Below are 13423 nucleotides of genomic sequence, written 5' to 3' on the forward strand. Positions count from 1 at the left end.
CGTGACCGTGTGTGTGTGTGTGTGTGTGTGTGTGTGTGTGTGTATAACTTACGAGAAATGAGATCAAAGCATTTCCGGTCCTCAGTACTTGGTTTCACCTGGCAGGTGAGCAGGTTGAGTTTGACTGGCTGCCTGTTGGACTGTAAGAACAAACACAAAGATCACACACTGGACCACAGTGGAAATATTACACACAAGCACAACACCGTCCTCACATCAGGGACATAAATATTTCGTTGCTTTGGGGATTTAAGTTCAGTCAAACATCTCAAAATGAGAAGCAGTCGACATGTGTATGCATGTAAGCTGGTGTTCCTTGGATGAACTGCAGTGACTGTGTGGATCACTTTTCATCGTTCAGTGACATCATCGTCGTATTACCCACAGAAACAGTAATATCTGTGGGTAATATCATCACCTGGATGAGCTGGCGACCCGTCAGCCTCTCCTACCTCATTGAATAATTCACTGCCATTAATAACTGGATGTCTTCAAATTCCCTTCATCTTAATCCCGGCAAAACTGAGGCTCTAATTTTCAGTTCTTACGATCCCCACCAGGAATTTTGCTATCAATATTATTCCCCTGCATTTGAATTTTGAATCTAAGAATCCTTGCAAAACTCAAACCTCTACTGCCACCCAATAATTTAGAACTTTTAGCAGTCGCCTTAATTTTCTCCCGTCTGATTCCCTCTTTCTCTTCAGCCAGTCTTTAACTGGTCCAGAACGCAGCAGCTAGGCTAAGCCTCCTGGCAGTAGCGTCTTAAGGTGGCACAAATTGCCTGGAAGTGCAAGTTCAAGAACACCCACCTGGCCAGGTCACCACTGAAACGCCTACATCACCAAATTCAGCCTTAATGTATGCATGCTCCCTTAATCACAACGTATTAGTACCGGCATTGTCATGACACGAGCGATTATACATCATAGCCTGTTATTTTTGTCAAAGGTCTATTTGAACACTTGGGTTCACAAGAACTCGTGCAGGATGTTTCATAGATGCATCTATGGTTTCATTCAAACAGTTGGGTGTCCACGCCACCCACCCGCTCGGCCCTTAAGCCTTCAGTCTGAGTGGTAACTAGCCACAGCTCACATATCACCCCTGTTCTTGCTTCCCTTCACTGGCATCCAGTGAAACTCAGAATCCATTTAAAAAGAAAATTATTGAGAACACATGAAGCCCTACATGGCCAAGCTTCAGCACATGCAGCAGCCCTTAAACTGTTCCACACTTTTTAGGGCTGTAACTCCTAATGTTTGGAACAAACTTCCTCAGCCTATCAGGTCGGCTGAATCTCTGGTTTGTTTTAAACGAAGCTGCTGAAGAGTCATTGCTATAAGTTAGCGTCTCTGGAAGTGTGTATGCAGGAATGAATGCAAGGCCGTATGTTTGTGCGTCTGTGTCCTGGAACATGTAGTCTTATCTTTAATATGATGCTGTCGTCAAACTGTGAACCAAATAAATGGATTATTCTCTGCATCATACGGTCAAATAAAGGTTAAACTTCATCACCCTTAGCTGTAGTGCCGATTAATTACAACAATCGTGAACACAGTTAAGCATCAGCATTTAACACTGTCATTGTGAGCATGTTAGCATTCAGCTAATACAGCAAGCACAGCCTCACAGAGGCCTCAACAAGTGATCAAGGCTCCTCCTCAAGCTGAATTCAAAGTGTGCAAACATTTTCACACACAATCCACCCGATTGTTGACGCTGTACATGCAGAAATATGGCGGGTGAAAGTAAAAGTTTGGTTGAAGGGAAGAAACACTTTTAAAGAAAAATTGATTTCAAGTCTGTTTCCTGTCCACGTAGAGTGACCCAGATGTGTTTTTACAGGTGTAACAGTGATAACAGAAATGCACAGAAACCTCCTTTGATGTTTGGCAGTAGAGCCCATCTTGTTTCCAGATCCGGTGTTCTGACAAACCATCCTACTTTGGCAAAACGTCCTACCTTAAGTAATTTATGCACAAATTTAAGTAGGTATGATGGTTTGCCACTTAACTTTGCCCATCAGAGTAAGCTTGTAGCTCATATTCATAAAGCCAGGATGGTTTGCCACTTCATTTTACCCATTAAAGTATGCTTGTCGGTCACATTCACAAAGGTAGGATTGGTTTGGCACTTAATTTCATGTTGTGCGCATGCGCAGAAACAACGGGTAGGATGGTTTGTCAGGTAGGATGGATTCCCAGAACAATTTGCGCTTAAACACGACAAAGTAGGAAATAAAACATGAGTAACATATGCACAATTCGTTTTGCTGACTTGGTGAATGAAAAACATTTCTGGGTTTCCCACAAACTGAGGGGTCTTCATATTGTTCATTTTGTCAGAAACAACAAAAAGAAATTATATAGAAAAGGAGAGAAAAATGCTCATGTTTGAGTAGCTGGAGCCACCAGATGGTGGGTATATTTTCATTTTAAAAGGATTTGCATAATTCTCGTAGATAATTGTATCAAGTCATGTTTTTATTATTCAACAAAGCTTCTGCGGTCCGAACTACAAGCTGAACTCAAGGTGCCCCCATTAAGACAGTGGACTGAGCTGGCTGTACTGTGTACTGTAATAATTGGGTCCAGTTGGCACGTACATACTGAGCATTGTCTCCTGCCAGTGCCCGGGCAGAGGGGGGACGAGGGCACGTGCTAATGAAATGCTAACAGGCTGTTATGAGCCTTGGAGTTGGTGTTAGCCTGCTGGCAAGATGCCACATCCAACTAAAGCCACCTAAAGTTCATCTGCACTGAGGCCTGAAAAAAAGGGAAAAACCTGAAGCGGCGGTAAACTGCTCTCGGACAGAGAAAAACGATTACAAGCTCAGTATGATAACCGCTCAGTGGGCTAAATTAGAAACTGAGGTCAAAGATTCAGTTCCTCCATCACAAAACGCAACAAGAGAAAACATTTTCCTCTCATATCACAGGCGACCACTTCCTCAGAGCGTCTTTGCAGCAGCAGCGTGAAAGTTCAAAACAACAAAGCTCACGTTCACGTCAGTCGCGACCATCCTGATCCTCCCCGCTGTGTTACAGCTGGAGCAACTGCTGTGTCTGCTGGGAAATAAGCCGCCAGAGTGCCAACTCCACCAAGCTCATCCCACACGCCCGACTCGCTGCCAATCCTCACCGGTTAGAAGTAAATAAGGCTGAATTCAAACATTTGCATGTATGCTTAAAGCCGTCAGGGATGATTTATCTGATTTAATCCACAGGCTGTTACTACACAGACATGCTTGCGGATTTGTAAGGCTGTGCTAACACCGGCACGCTCACAGAGACAATATGCTAGTGTTTAGCAGATATGGTGTTGACCATTAGCCATCATCTGCTACTTAGCTCTAAACACAAAGTACAGCTGAGGCTGAAGGGAGCGCCATTAGTTTATTTGTTGAGGTATTTCAGTCTGACCGCAGCGATGACTGACCCAGAGTCCCCGGAGTCAAATTGTTAGCATAACGACAAATAAAACACATCTAAAGTTTCCTGGTGATGTAAACACTTTATGAGAGGATAACATCTGCTCTGTTCGGTATTTCAGCTACAAACAACAGAATATATGTATAAACTCTGCTTCTCACCCCCGTGTGTGGTTTGTGGTAAGTGTGTCTTCCTCAAGCTCAATTCTGGAAGTTTGGGGGTTTCTGCAGCATATAAGCAGTCCTACTTTTAATCTGCACGCACAAACCACACAGTTAACTTGCAAATTGGAACCAGTCCCAATCAGTGGGTTGATATAATCTGCCAATACAAAGATGCATTTGTGTTATTGGCTATTTTCTTTCTGCTATGCACAGTTAGGGAAGGTACTGTCTGTCCAGCAAAGAAGCTCTGATTTCCTACCAGCAGACGAGCGTCACAACTAACAGCTTGTCACCAACTAGTTTGTGAAAACTGGACAATAAAAACAAAAACGTAGGAACCTTATCATGTATACGTTTGACGTTTTATCTCTGCACTACAGCTGTTATAGTATTTGTATTTTTTTTCCATTTTTACTAAAAACCAGTATAGTTTACATGTGAGTGTTAGTGCAATATTGCTTCCTTGTGTGCTATACTGAGGGGGGTCTGAGTCTAAGAATTTCACTGTCAGCAGTGATGTGCCATTGTTACCTCTCTTACAAAAAAAAAATCCCACAAAATCAAAATCTACAGTTCTCAGGGGCTCGCCAAAGCTGGGCAGCAGAAGTCTGGACTGCTGGGAGATGATGGTTCACTGTACTGTACAGTGGAACAAGAGATTCATATCATGGATGCGCAGCCAACAAATCTGCAGCAAGATTGTGAAGCTGCGACGTCAATATGAACCAAACTCTGAGGAATGATTCCAGCGCCTTGTTGAATCTATGCCATGAAAAATTAAGGCAGCTCTGAAGGAAAAAACTGAACTAAACTGAACTGAATACAGGTATGGGAATATTGGTAAAGACATATATCCAGTACCTGCTGTGCTCTATAACAAAAGGCAAGGCTGAAAGAATTTAATTAAAAATAATAAGTGCATATATTAAAATAAGCCACAGCTGGTAGCTCTGCAGATTTGATTTGGCAGATTTCTGTGCAGGATGCCCTTCTCGATACCCCAACCTTCCCCCAAAGGATTAATAAAACAACATTTCAATAGTTGTCTCGCGCCGACTTGTCAAAGCTGTCTGAATTAATAAATCACATAGAAATGATACTAATTGCGAAATCGATTCTCCTGGATACATTTAAATAATATTAAAAGTTAAGTTAATGTTGAAGCTCAGTTTATTTGTTGGTTATGTTATCAGGTTGTTTGTTTGTTTGTTTGTTTGTTTTGGAGGGGGGGGGGGTCACTTTAATCTGAATTGTATTTATAAGCTGTAAGAGGAATTTCAATCAGAAAGTCTTGCTTTTAATATTGACAAGGTTCAAATGTTTTTGATGACCACACTGACGTAAGTAAGATTCAAGAGAAGAAAAAAACCTTTAGGAGCTTTCAGCAAACACTAAAAGCACCAAAAACATAATAAATTCCTGAACAATGCATCGTTTCCTGTTAACAGACGGACTGTCCGAGCGTGATGAGACACCTGCCACTGCTCTGCCACAATTAGCTAAGAGCTACTGATTGCGCTAAGCCCCCCCCGACAGTCCAGCTGGTCCCGTGGGAGTTTCGAGGCTCTGTAGGTTACACCTCAGTGGCCGGCGGTTGACAGAATTAACCCAGATATACGAGCCCCGCGTTAGATTCCCGAGGTCCGGAGCGGGAAAGAAAACATCACACTGAAACTTGCCTGCTGCACAAGAGCGGCAGCGGTGGCGGTACCCTCACACTCGCTCTGAGATGAGTCACCGAGGCGCAGCAGGCAGCAAGGGGGGGGGGGGGGGTAAGAGGGTGAGGCAAGGTTGCCATGACAACCCATTTATGTCAATTCCACTCTGCCAGCCTCCAGATTGTGACGAGAGAGAGAGAAAAAAAAACAACAACAACCTCCCCACATGATGTTCTCCTTTTGATCCGCACAGTCAGTGCTGAGGGTCACGGGGTTCATATGAGCAGCTGTGCCTGTGTGTGTGTGTGTGTGTGTGTGTGCCTGTGTGTGTGTGTGTGTGTGTGTGTGTGTGTGTACTCACTGTGGCATGAGAGATGGTGAGGATGCCCCCCTTCACTGAGCACTGCCTCCTCTGCCACACCTTCCTCAGCCTGTGAGAGGCGAAGGGGCGGGGTCAATCATTAGAGATATTTCCTGCCTGCTTTACATTTTAATGCGTCGTGAACGCACACTACAGCGTTTTTTTATTTATTCGCTGTGTTAGCAGCTTACCCATCACTCTTCTTCAGCAGGTAGCCTTTCTTCTCACTCCCAAACTCCTTGTTTCCCTGCAGCTGGTGCATGCTGTAGCCACCCTGCTTGCTCTGCGAGTCCTGCGCAAACCCACACCATAACACAAAATAAACACTTTGTGTGCACAGAACAGAGAGGCTTAATAAAGACATGCAACACATAGACAACACACACACAAAAAGGATTCTCTGACATCAAAGTGCTTCTGAAAAACAAACCAAGAGTGAAGACTTAAAAATAAAAGGAGGTAAAAGGCATGCTCTGCAACATCTCTACAGGGATAAAGCACTCTACTGTCAAGCTGAAGAACACAGACGCCAGCATGCTCAACATGCACCAACACTTACTCTTCTAGACTTGATTCCAGACAAGCAGAAGGCAGAGAGGAGGGGGAGATAGAGGGGAGAGGCGTGAAAGATCCGGCTCAGGTGCGAGAAAGTGTGCTACCTGCCCGTGTGTTAACCAAACCTACAATCCTCTGTGCTTATTGTCTAAAAGTGGTGCTACAGACAGAATAACTGAAATGTGAAAAACTGTATATATTGTTTCATGCAGACAGGCACACCGAGAGTGTGAACGTGTGAACCGAGAGGGTGTGAGCTAACGCACAGCCGAAGCAGCCTGTGCTGATAAGTAAAACGAGCCGGCAGTGCTGGCATACATGCCAACCCTCCCGATTTTTCCGGGAGAATCCCGAATTTCAGTGCCCCTCCAGAAAATCTCCCGGAGCCACCATTCTCCTGAATTTCTCCCAATTTTCCACCCGGACAACAAAATTGAAAAACCATATCGCAGAATTCATAGCGCGGCCAGCCAATTCCAGTTTCCAACAATGGCAGCAGCTATTTAGTTTTAATATTGCTCTTATTTCCCTTTCTGGGTTGCAAAAAAACTTTTAAAATATTTTCTGGTGAGATTGTAGCTGTGTAAACTTCAAATATCTGAGCCGGCGAGAACACCAAACTCCTGACACATCGTCTTCAAACCCCCGCGGTCTTTCGCTACTCGGGTTAAACGTGATATATAAGTCACTTTGATAACTTAAAAACGTTATTGTTTGGCTTTTTCAGTGTTTTATTTGTTCGTGAGTAAATTGGTTTGGCTGAGATTAAAGTTATTCGATTAGATTAGATTAATTTAACTTTATTAATCCCTCGGGAGGGTTCCTCCGGGGTTTTCACACAGCCTCTGAATTTGGACACCCCAGCCAATAATAACGGTGACATTTAACGTATTTTATCCGATAAATAAACACTGTAAAATGTATTTATCACCCCCCCCAACAGCCCTTTTCAATGTCTCCCTAATTCTGAGGTCTCAAGGTTGGCAAGTATGAGTGCTGGAAAGTGTGTGAGAGTCGGGCAGCGAGTGGCTCTCCACTGAGCAGCCAGTGAGGCACAACGCTGGTCACCAGCAAAGCCTACCACACACTGGCTACCAGCATGGTACAGCACTGGGCACTCGCTCGGTGCTGCTGGAGACAAGCTCCAAAAGTTGGTGGTGGCCAGAGTGAGAGGACGTGAAAAAAAAGGAGGTTTCAGAATGACTGGGATGACTGAGTCAGGCCTGTTTTCAGCCCAGTACAGCTTAGTTTGTGCTGGGCTGGCAAGTTGTGAGTTTAAATTTGGCTTTGTGTGGTAGGGTGTGACCTGCTTACCTCCTTCTGGTCCAACTGGAGGGAGGACTTGATCAGATCTCGCAGGGCAGTCAGCTGCTTCTTCTCCTCATCCTGAGTTTGTTTGATCTGCAGATAGTGAAGTAAAGATATAAGAGGAAAGCTAAGAGGGCTAATAATGCACTTTTACAGAACTTTAGTTTCCCTTCTTTATTAATTATGCAATGTTCATTTAACCAGGAAAGTGTGACTTTTGAGATTAAAAATCTCTTTTACAAGAGTGTCCTGGCCAAGAAAGACAGCAGTATAATTAGCTGATAAAAATAAAAAACAAAAAGTATGTATAAACTTTAAAGGCAATAAATGAAACATCAATAAAAGACAGTGTTTTATACCAGAAACAAGGGCAGTAATATTCAGGCAAAAACATCTACAGCCCAAATGATCCAATCACTTAAATCGCAGAGTTTACTTTTGATTTGTGAAGATACACTTAGGCGCAGTGAATGTACCAAACTATTAACTGCACTGCTCTCACGTCAGCACAACCAAACATCGTAATAAGGAGCTGAAAGACTGAATAATGTCTGATCCAAACGTGGCCCAAGTCAGGAAAATTTCAGGGCTTGAAAACAACAGTTTACAGGTGCTGAGAAAAAAGTTATAGTGAATGGACTGGTTCTGTCATAGCTCCACTTTCTTCTTTACTTAGGCACTCAAAGCACTTTATACTACATCTTACATTTACACCATCTTACATTTACACTCCGCTGAACGCATTAGGAGGATCTCGGGGTTCACTGTCTTGCCCGAGGATACTTTGCTTTACAGACTGATGTGGTCAGGGATTGGCAGATTGGTAGACTAGCAGATGACCAGCCTATACCTCCCTCGCCCAACAAGTTATGTGAGGTCTAGTATTTTCCTGAATCATGACAGTGGGTGCAGGATTGCCCAACTTTTCTTGCTTTAAAAAGTGCAAGAGCATGATATTCTGAGAAAACTGCTGCTTCAGGAGAAAGCACAGCAGTGCTGTAAATAAGAAGTGGTGGTCAGCATTTGGTGAAGGATTATCCTCGCCTGTGTCAGAATGCTACATTTGCTTTTTTATATATATATATATATATAATGTGTAATTAAAGTGAAGTGAAAATAATTCGGTTTGCTCATTCTAACGATGCTTCTTAGTTTTGTCCAGGAAAGCAGGTGACCGACTCTTGGGATAGCTCAGAAGTTGTTTTCTATGAAAAATGAAACCCTATAATGAGCAGGAGATGAAACCAGAGCGAAGAGGAGTTTTACATTGTAGAGATCAGCTGCCAGCTTCTCGATGTACTGCTTCAGCTTATCTGCTGTCTTCAAGCCATCTTGGAAGAAACTGGGGGGGGGAACAGAGATAACACGTGAACTTCACTGGCATTAAAAGTCATCCAGATGCGTGACATGTGATCAAATCTCATGTGTTACAGTGAGCTTGGTTTGGCCTTTACGAAGGTCACAGAAAGAGAGAGAGAGGGATAGGGCGATGGAGGCAGTTTAATGTATAGCCGGGCTCGTTCTGGCACAGGAGTGCTGGGCAGATTTGCAGAGGTGCTTAGCACATCCTGAAATCCATTACAGATGTGTCAGCGGTACACACCTCGATGCAGCTCCACGGCCGCAAATCACCACTAATGATCTCCATCTCCATCGCCATCCCTCTCTCTCTCCGTCGATGCTTTTTTCTTCTCGAAACATACATCTCCCTTCCTCTTTTCATTATTTTCGCTGCCACCGCTTTCCCTCTGCTTGTTTTCTTTCAGCCTCTGCACCGACAATCCCACATCTCTCCTCCCACTCCAGCGTGCTCTCCGTGTCAAGTACTGTTGACTTTGCAGAGTGTCAGAATACACAGTTTAAGTGTTTATACTGCAGTTTTAGAAAAGGATTCACCTCCCTTGACTTGACCTCCCTTGGCACATTTTGCTGTGCTGCATAGTTAGCGATGGATTCATTCTACTTGGCGTTTTTTGGGTAATTTAATAACGGACACCCATTACGACTACAGTTTCTAACAACCTTTTATTTGCCACTTTTAGTGCAGAATTGAGGGAAACATTAATCTAACACTGCGGTAGTGTTAAGATTGTAACTTTCTTAATTTTAGAAGTCGAATTAAAGCTGAAGTGAACACAAAATTGCCTCCTGCACTTTCCTCAGCTCGCCATCCGGCGTCCTTATGCCTCTAATCCATCACCACTGCAGTTTTTCTCTCCATCAAGGCCCAGGTTGGACAGATTAAAGGGGAAGTGTATTGTTTTCTCCCGGTATTATGACAGGAACTAGAACGCTGAGAGATGATCTGTCATTCTGTCATGGGCCACAGTTCTGGCGTGGAGAGCACCAACTTTATTTACCCGCCAAACCCTGGAGCTGTCAGAACGCATCTTTGTGAGGACCTGTGCATATTTATGAGAGCTATATATGTGTTCCTGTGCACCCTGCAGAGCTGTGATTCATGCAGGAGCAAGAAAATTGACATCAAGAGCTGCACGGCAAGACGGAGAGTGAGGCAGCAACCTACTTCTTTTGAAAGAGTTTCGTTGGTGGGTGTGATGGACATGCCAGGAGAGCGTTACATATGGGTTAGGGGGATTAAGGTGGTACTTACTTGCACTGTGCGTGGTAATACTTAATTAGATTCTGAAGGAGGTCCACTCCTTTCTTGGTCTTGATCTCGTTTACTTTGATCAGGTACTGCAAGAAGGGGAGAAGCAGAGTTCAGCCATGAGTTGAAATGTAGGGTACGTTTAAAGGATTTCTGGGTTTAATGAGGTATAACATGCCAGCACTGTTACACAGACAGTAAAAGCTTCTGCTTTTGCCTTAGATACTTATAACATGAGCACTTTGCATTATGATAATCTCATCTGAGTGCACATATGTTCATGAGACCTTTGATGTGCGAGCCAAGCCTGCCTCAACACTGTGGGAGCGGAGACCAGACAAACACTGTGAAATTCCCTTGTAGAGCAGGAGAATACCATCCGTCTGCCTTGATCTAAATAAAGTTTCAAAGGGTTGATGGGAAATATTTAACATTAGCATTATTTTAAAAAAAAGAAAAAAAAAAAAAAGGAACAGCCTCTAGAGAAAGTGCTTTGTAGGCTGTGTGCTCAGTCTGGGTGCCTTCAGACGACGCTCCGACCAAACAAACAAATAAAAGAGGATCTTAATCTGAAACTAATCCTTCAGTGTGCCAATCCAGAGATTTACAAAGAGTCACAGCTAAAGACCACTTTTAGCACTACGGGAAATTTTACTCTATTACACAATACCGCTCTGAAGCCTGTGACGCCAACATACAGTTTCAATTTGCTCCTAGTATTGTGTTCAGATGCTTGGGTGCATTAGCACACGCCTGAGCGCGTGTGGATGCGTGCATATGCGTGTGTGCATGCACGCAACCCCCGCTTTGTCTGCCTCAGACAGCCTGTTGGACGGGAGATTATCCACATTTTGTGCCAGGCTTGTGCAGGTTCAGTGTTTCGCAGCGAGCTGCCGAATGTGCGAGTTTGGACTCTTTTGTGTTAATGAGCAGCGACGTTCGCACTGCTGCCGCGTCTGGGCAGAGCAGAGCACAGCCTGCTGAGCCCGGCCTTTCCGCGCTCGTTCACCGGCAACGTGGGATGAAAAGGGTGAGAGAGTGACAGCGTCCTGTAATCTGGTGATTGAGTAACGGCGAGAGAGCGAGCGCACGAGCGAGTGTGAGAGAAATGAGGTTAAGTGGGATGAACAGATTGTACCACTGACTGCAGCAAACGCCCTGCACACAACAGCAGCACCACTGATATCTCCAGCCTCTGTGGCTGTTGATTAAGAGATTTTTGATCCGAATGATTACTGTAGCTCCTCTTTCTTTTTTTTGGTACAACACCTTGTACACTTACAAAATGCTTCAAAACATAGACAACATTTTTTAAAATTACAGAACAGCATCATCTAATTCCCATCAGTAGAATTTAACTCTAATCTATATATTATTTTAGCTGCAAATCCGAACTTTTATAACACCGATGCATGTTATAACTCAGAGACACCAACCATTGTATACATTAGGTAATAGAGCTGGGCGATATATCGAGTTTTTAAAACATATCGATATATTTTTATACGAGATATAAGATGTGACAATATCCTTTATATCGATATAGTCTATGTTACGTTATAATTATAGTTGTGGAGCCGCAAGTTTGCCTCTCTTTCGTCCACTTTTGTCTCTACGCAACGTTACTCCGCCTCGCCTTCACTGAAGACAACTCCCCCTCCTACCCCATCGCTTCACGTGCAGGCAGCGACAAGACGGACACGGCAAATCTCCGTTAACGAGTTACTGCGCATCGCCCCATGCGTGGGGCTGGACGGCGTCAACGTGCTAACGAGCTAACCGCGCTAACGAGCTAACAGCGCTAACCCTAAAATCCTTTCATTCTCTCAAAAGTTGATAGCGCGCCTTATGTATGAATTCTGGTTGTGCTTGGTGGCCGCGAACCGATTTTATGTGGTACACGGCGTTCAGCAATCTGTCAAAAATGTTTGAGTACGACTTTGGTAAGCTACGGAGCTGCACCGCTTGATAGATTGTCGGCGCATTACGGCTACCGAGGAGCTTCGCGGAGTGATACGTACTGTGCATCAACGTAATATTACCGTATTGTGTGTGTATAAGGACCAGGGGCGGAGCGGGGGGGTGGCTTACGGGGCTTAAGCCCGGGTTGTTTTGTCAGAAGCCCGGGGTCTTTTGGAGTGTAATTTTTTCATAGATGCCTGGCTGACAACTGTATAAAACAAAAAGTACACACAATATTCGAAGCACATAGTGCACACTGTGGGAATTTACGACTGTGCGTGAATCCCCCCCTGATATTGGTATGATCCGAGCTCAGGCACTAAGCGACTGAGCGAGGGGGCGGGGGGAGCTGCTCCCCGTGAGTGCGCTGTTGGAGAGACGGAGCCAGCCATACTAAGGAGAGCTTAAGTTTGACCAGGTACCAAAGCAAATCATTCGTACCGTACAAATAATGTAAATATGACGGTGCATCACGAAAGATTGATATGAAACTGATCACTTGACCCATATTACGTTACTTGCTCTTCAAGTGAATCAACAAATGGCAAAATGAAAAGCCGAACAAATGCTATTTTTTAGAGAGTCTTAGCTTACGTGTGTTTATTTCATATTTTCAGTTCTTACCCTCCCCGACTAAATCGGTTTCAGTTATGTACTGAAATATAAGAATGGACATTAGAGGGTTCTTTCAAAGAAAAAACTCAGGTAAATGTTATTTTATATATTATGCTTTGTATGTTGTTCAGTATATTTCTATGCAAAACAAGAGGGATTTCAGTACACAGCAGGATATTCACATTTGTAACCAGATATTTACACTTTAGGGAGAAAACATAAAACATTTTTACTGTACAAGATCAATTTAGAGTAAATTTTTGTTTTAGATAAATATTGAAATATATTTTGAATTAGTTAAATGTCAGAATAAAGAGAGACAGAGCTGTCTATTTTTTATCACTTTCATTAAATTTAGGAGTACATGTACACTAAATTTATTGTTAATTAATAAGAAAACTCCAGACGATTCCATTCTGAGCTGAAGAAGCTTCTGATAGGTTAGTAGAGTCCATGTGAGTAAATTGGTGGCACAGCTGTGGATGCATATAAGGCAAAACACAGAGCCTGTTTCTTTGACATGGGAAAATCAAGAGATGTCAACCAAAACACCAGGAAAAGAATCGTGGAGCTCCATAAGTGTGGCTCAATTTTGAATACAATTTGGTGCCATTTGCAATTAAAAAACACAGACAGTTTCTCTCTTTACTCTTAAAGTTAACAAATATGTTTTTATATTTATCAATCTAAAAAAATAAACATTTAGTCTGATTTGATGTTACAATTAAAAAAGTGTTTGTGTTTTGATCTGAAGA

The 13423-nt window shown here is 43.3% G+C and overlaps 1 protein-coding gene across 4 annotated transcripts in view; it reads right to left on the reverse strand.

Annotated features, from left to right (window-relative positions):
* asap1b (ArfGAP with SH3 domain, ankyrin repeat and PH domain 1b) overlaps nt 1-13423 on the reverse strand; it is an 85821-nt gene that overhangs the window by 22597 nt on the left and 49801 nt on the right. For all 4 annotated transcript variants that reach the window (XM_024803753.2, XM_076888215.1, XM_076888216.1 and 1 more), the window contains exons 7-12: nt 10095-10180; nt 8747-8822; nt 7487-7573; nt 5809-5909; nt 5618-5687; nt 53-140 (exon numbers count right to left, since the gene is read on the reverse strand). In XM_024803753.2, the coding sequence (XP_024659521.1) occupies nt 53-140; nt 5618-5687; nt 5809-5909; nt 7487-7573; nt 8747-8822; nt 10095-10180 (508 nt within the window). The remainder of the gene's footprint in view (nt 1-52; nt 141-5617; nt 5688-5808; nt 5910-7486; nt 7574-8746; nt 8823-10094; nt 10181-13423) is intronic.

Source organism: Maylandia zebra, linkage group LG9 (genome assembly GCF_041146795.1).
Source record: "Maylandia zebra isolate NMK-2024a linkage group LG9, Mzebra_GT3a, whole genome shotgun sequence".
NCBI classification, from domain to species: Eukaryota; Metazoa; Chordata; class Actinopteri; order Cichliformes; family Cichlidae; genus Maylandia; species Maylandia zebra.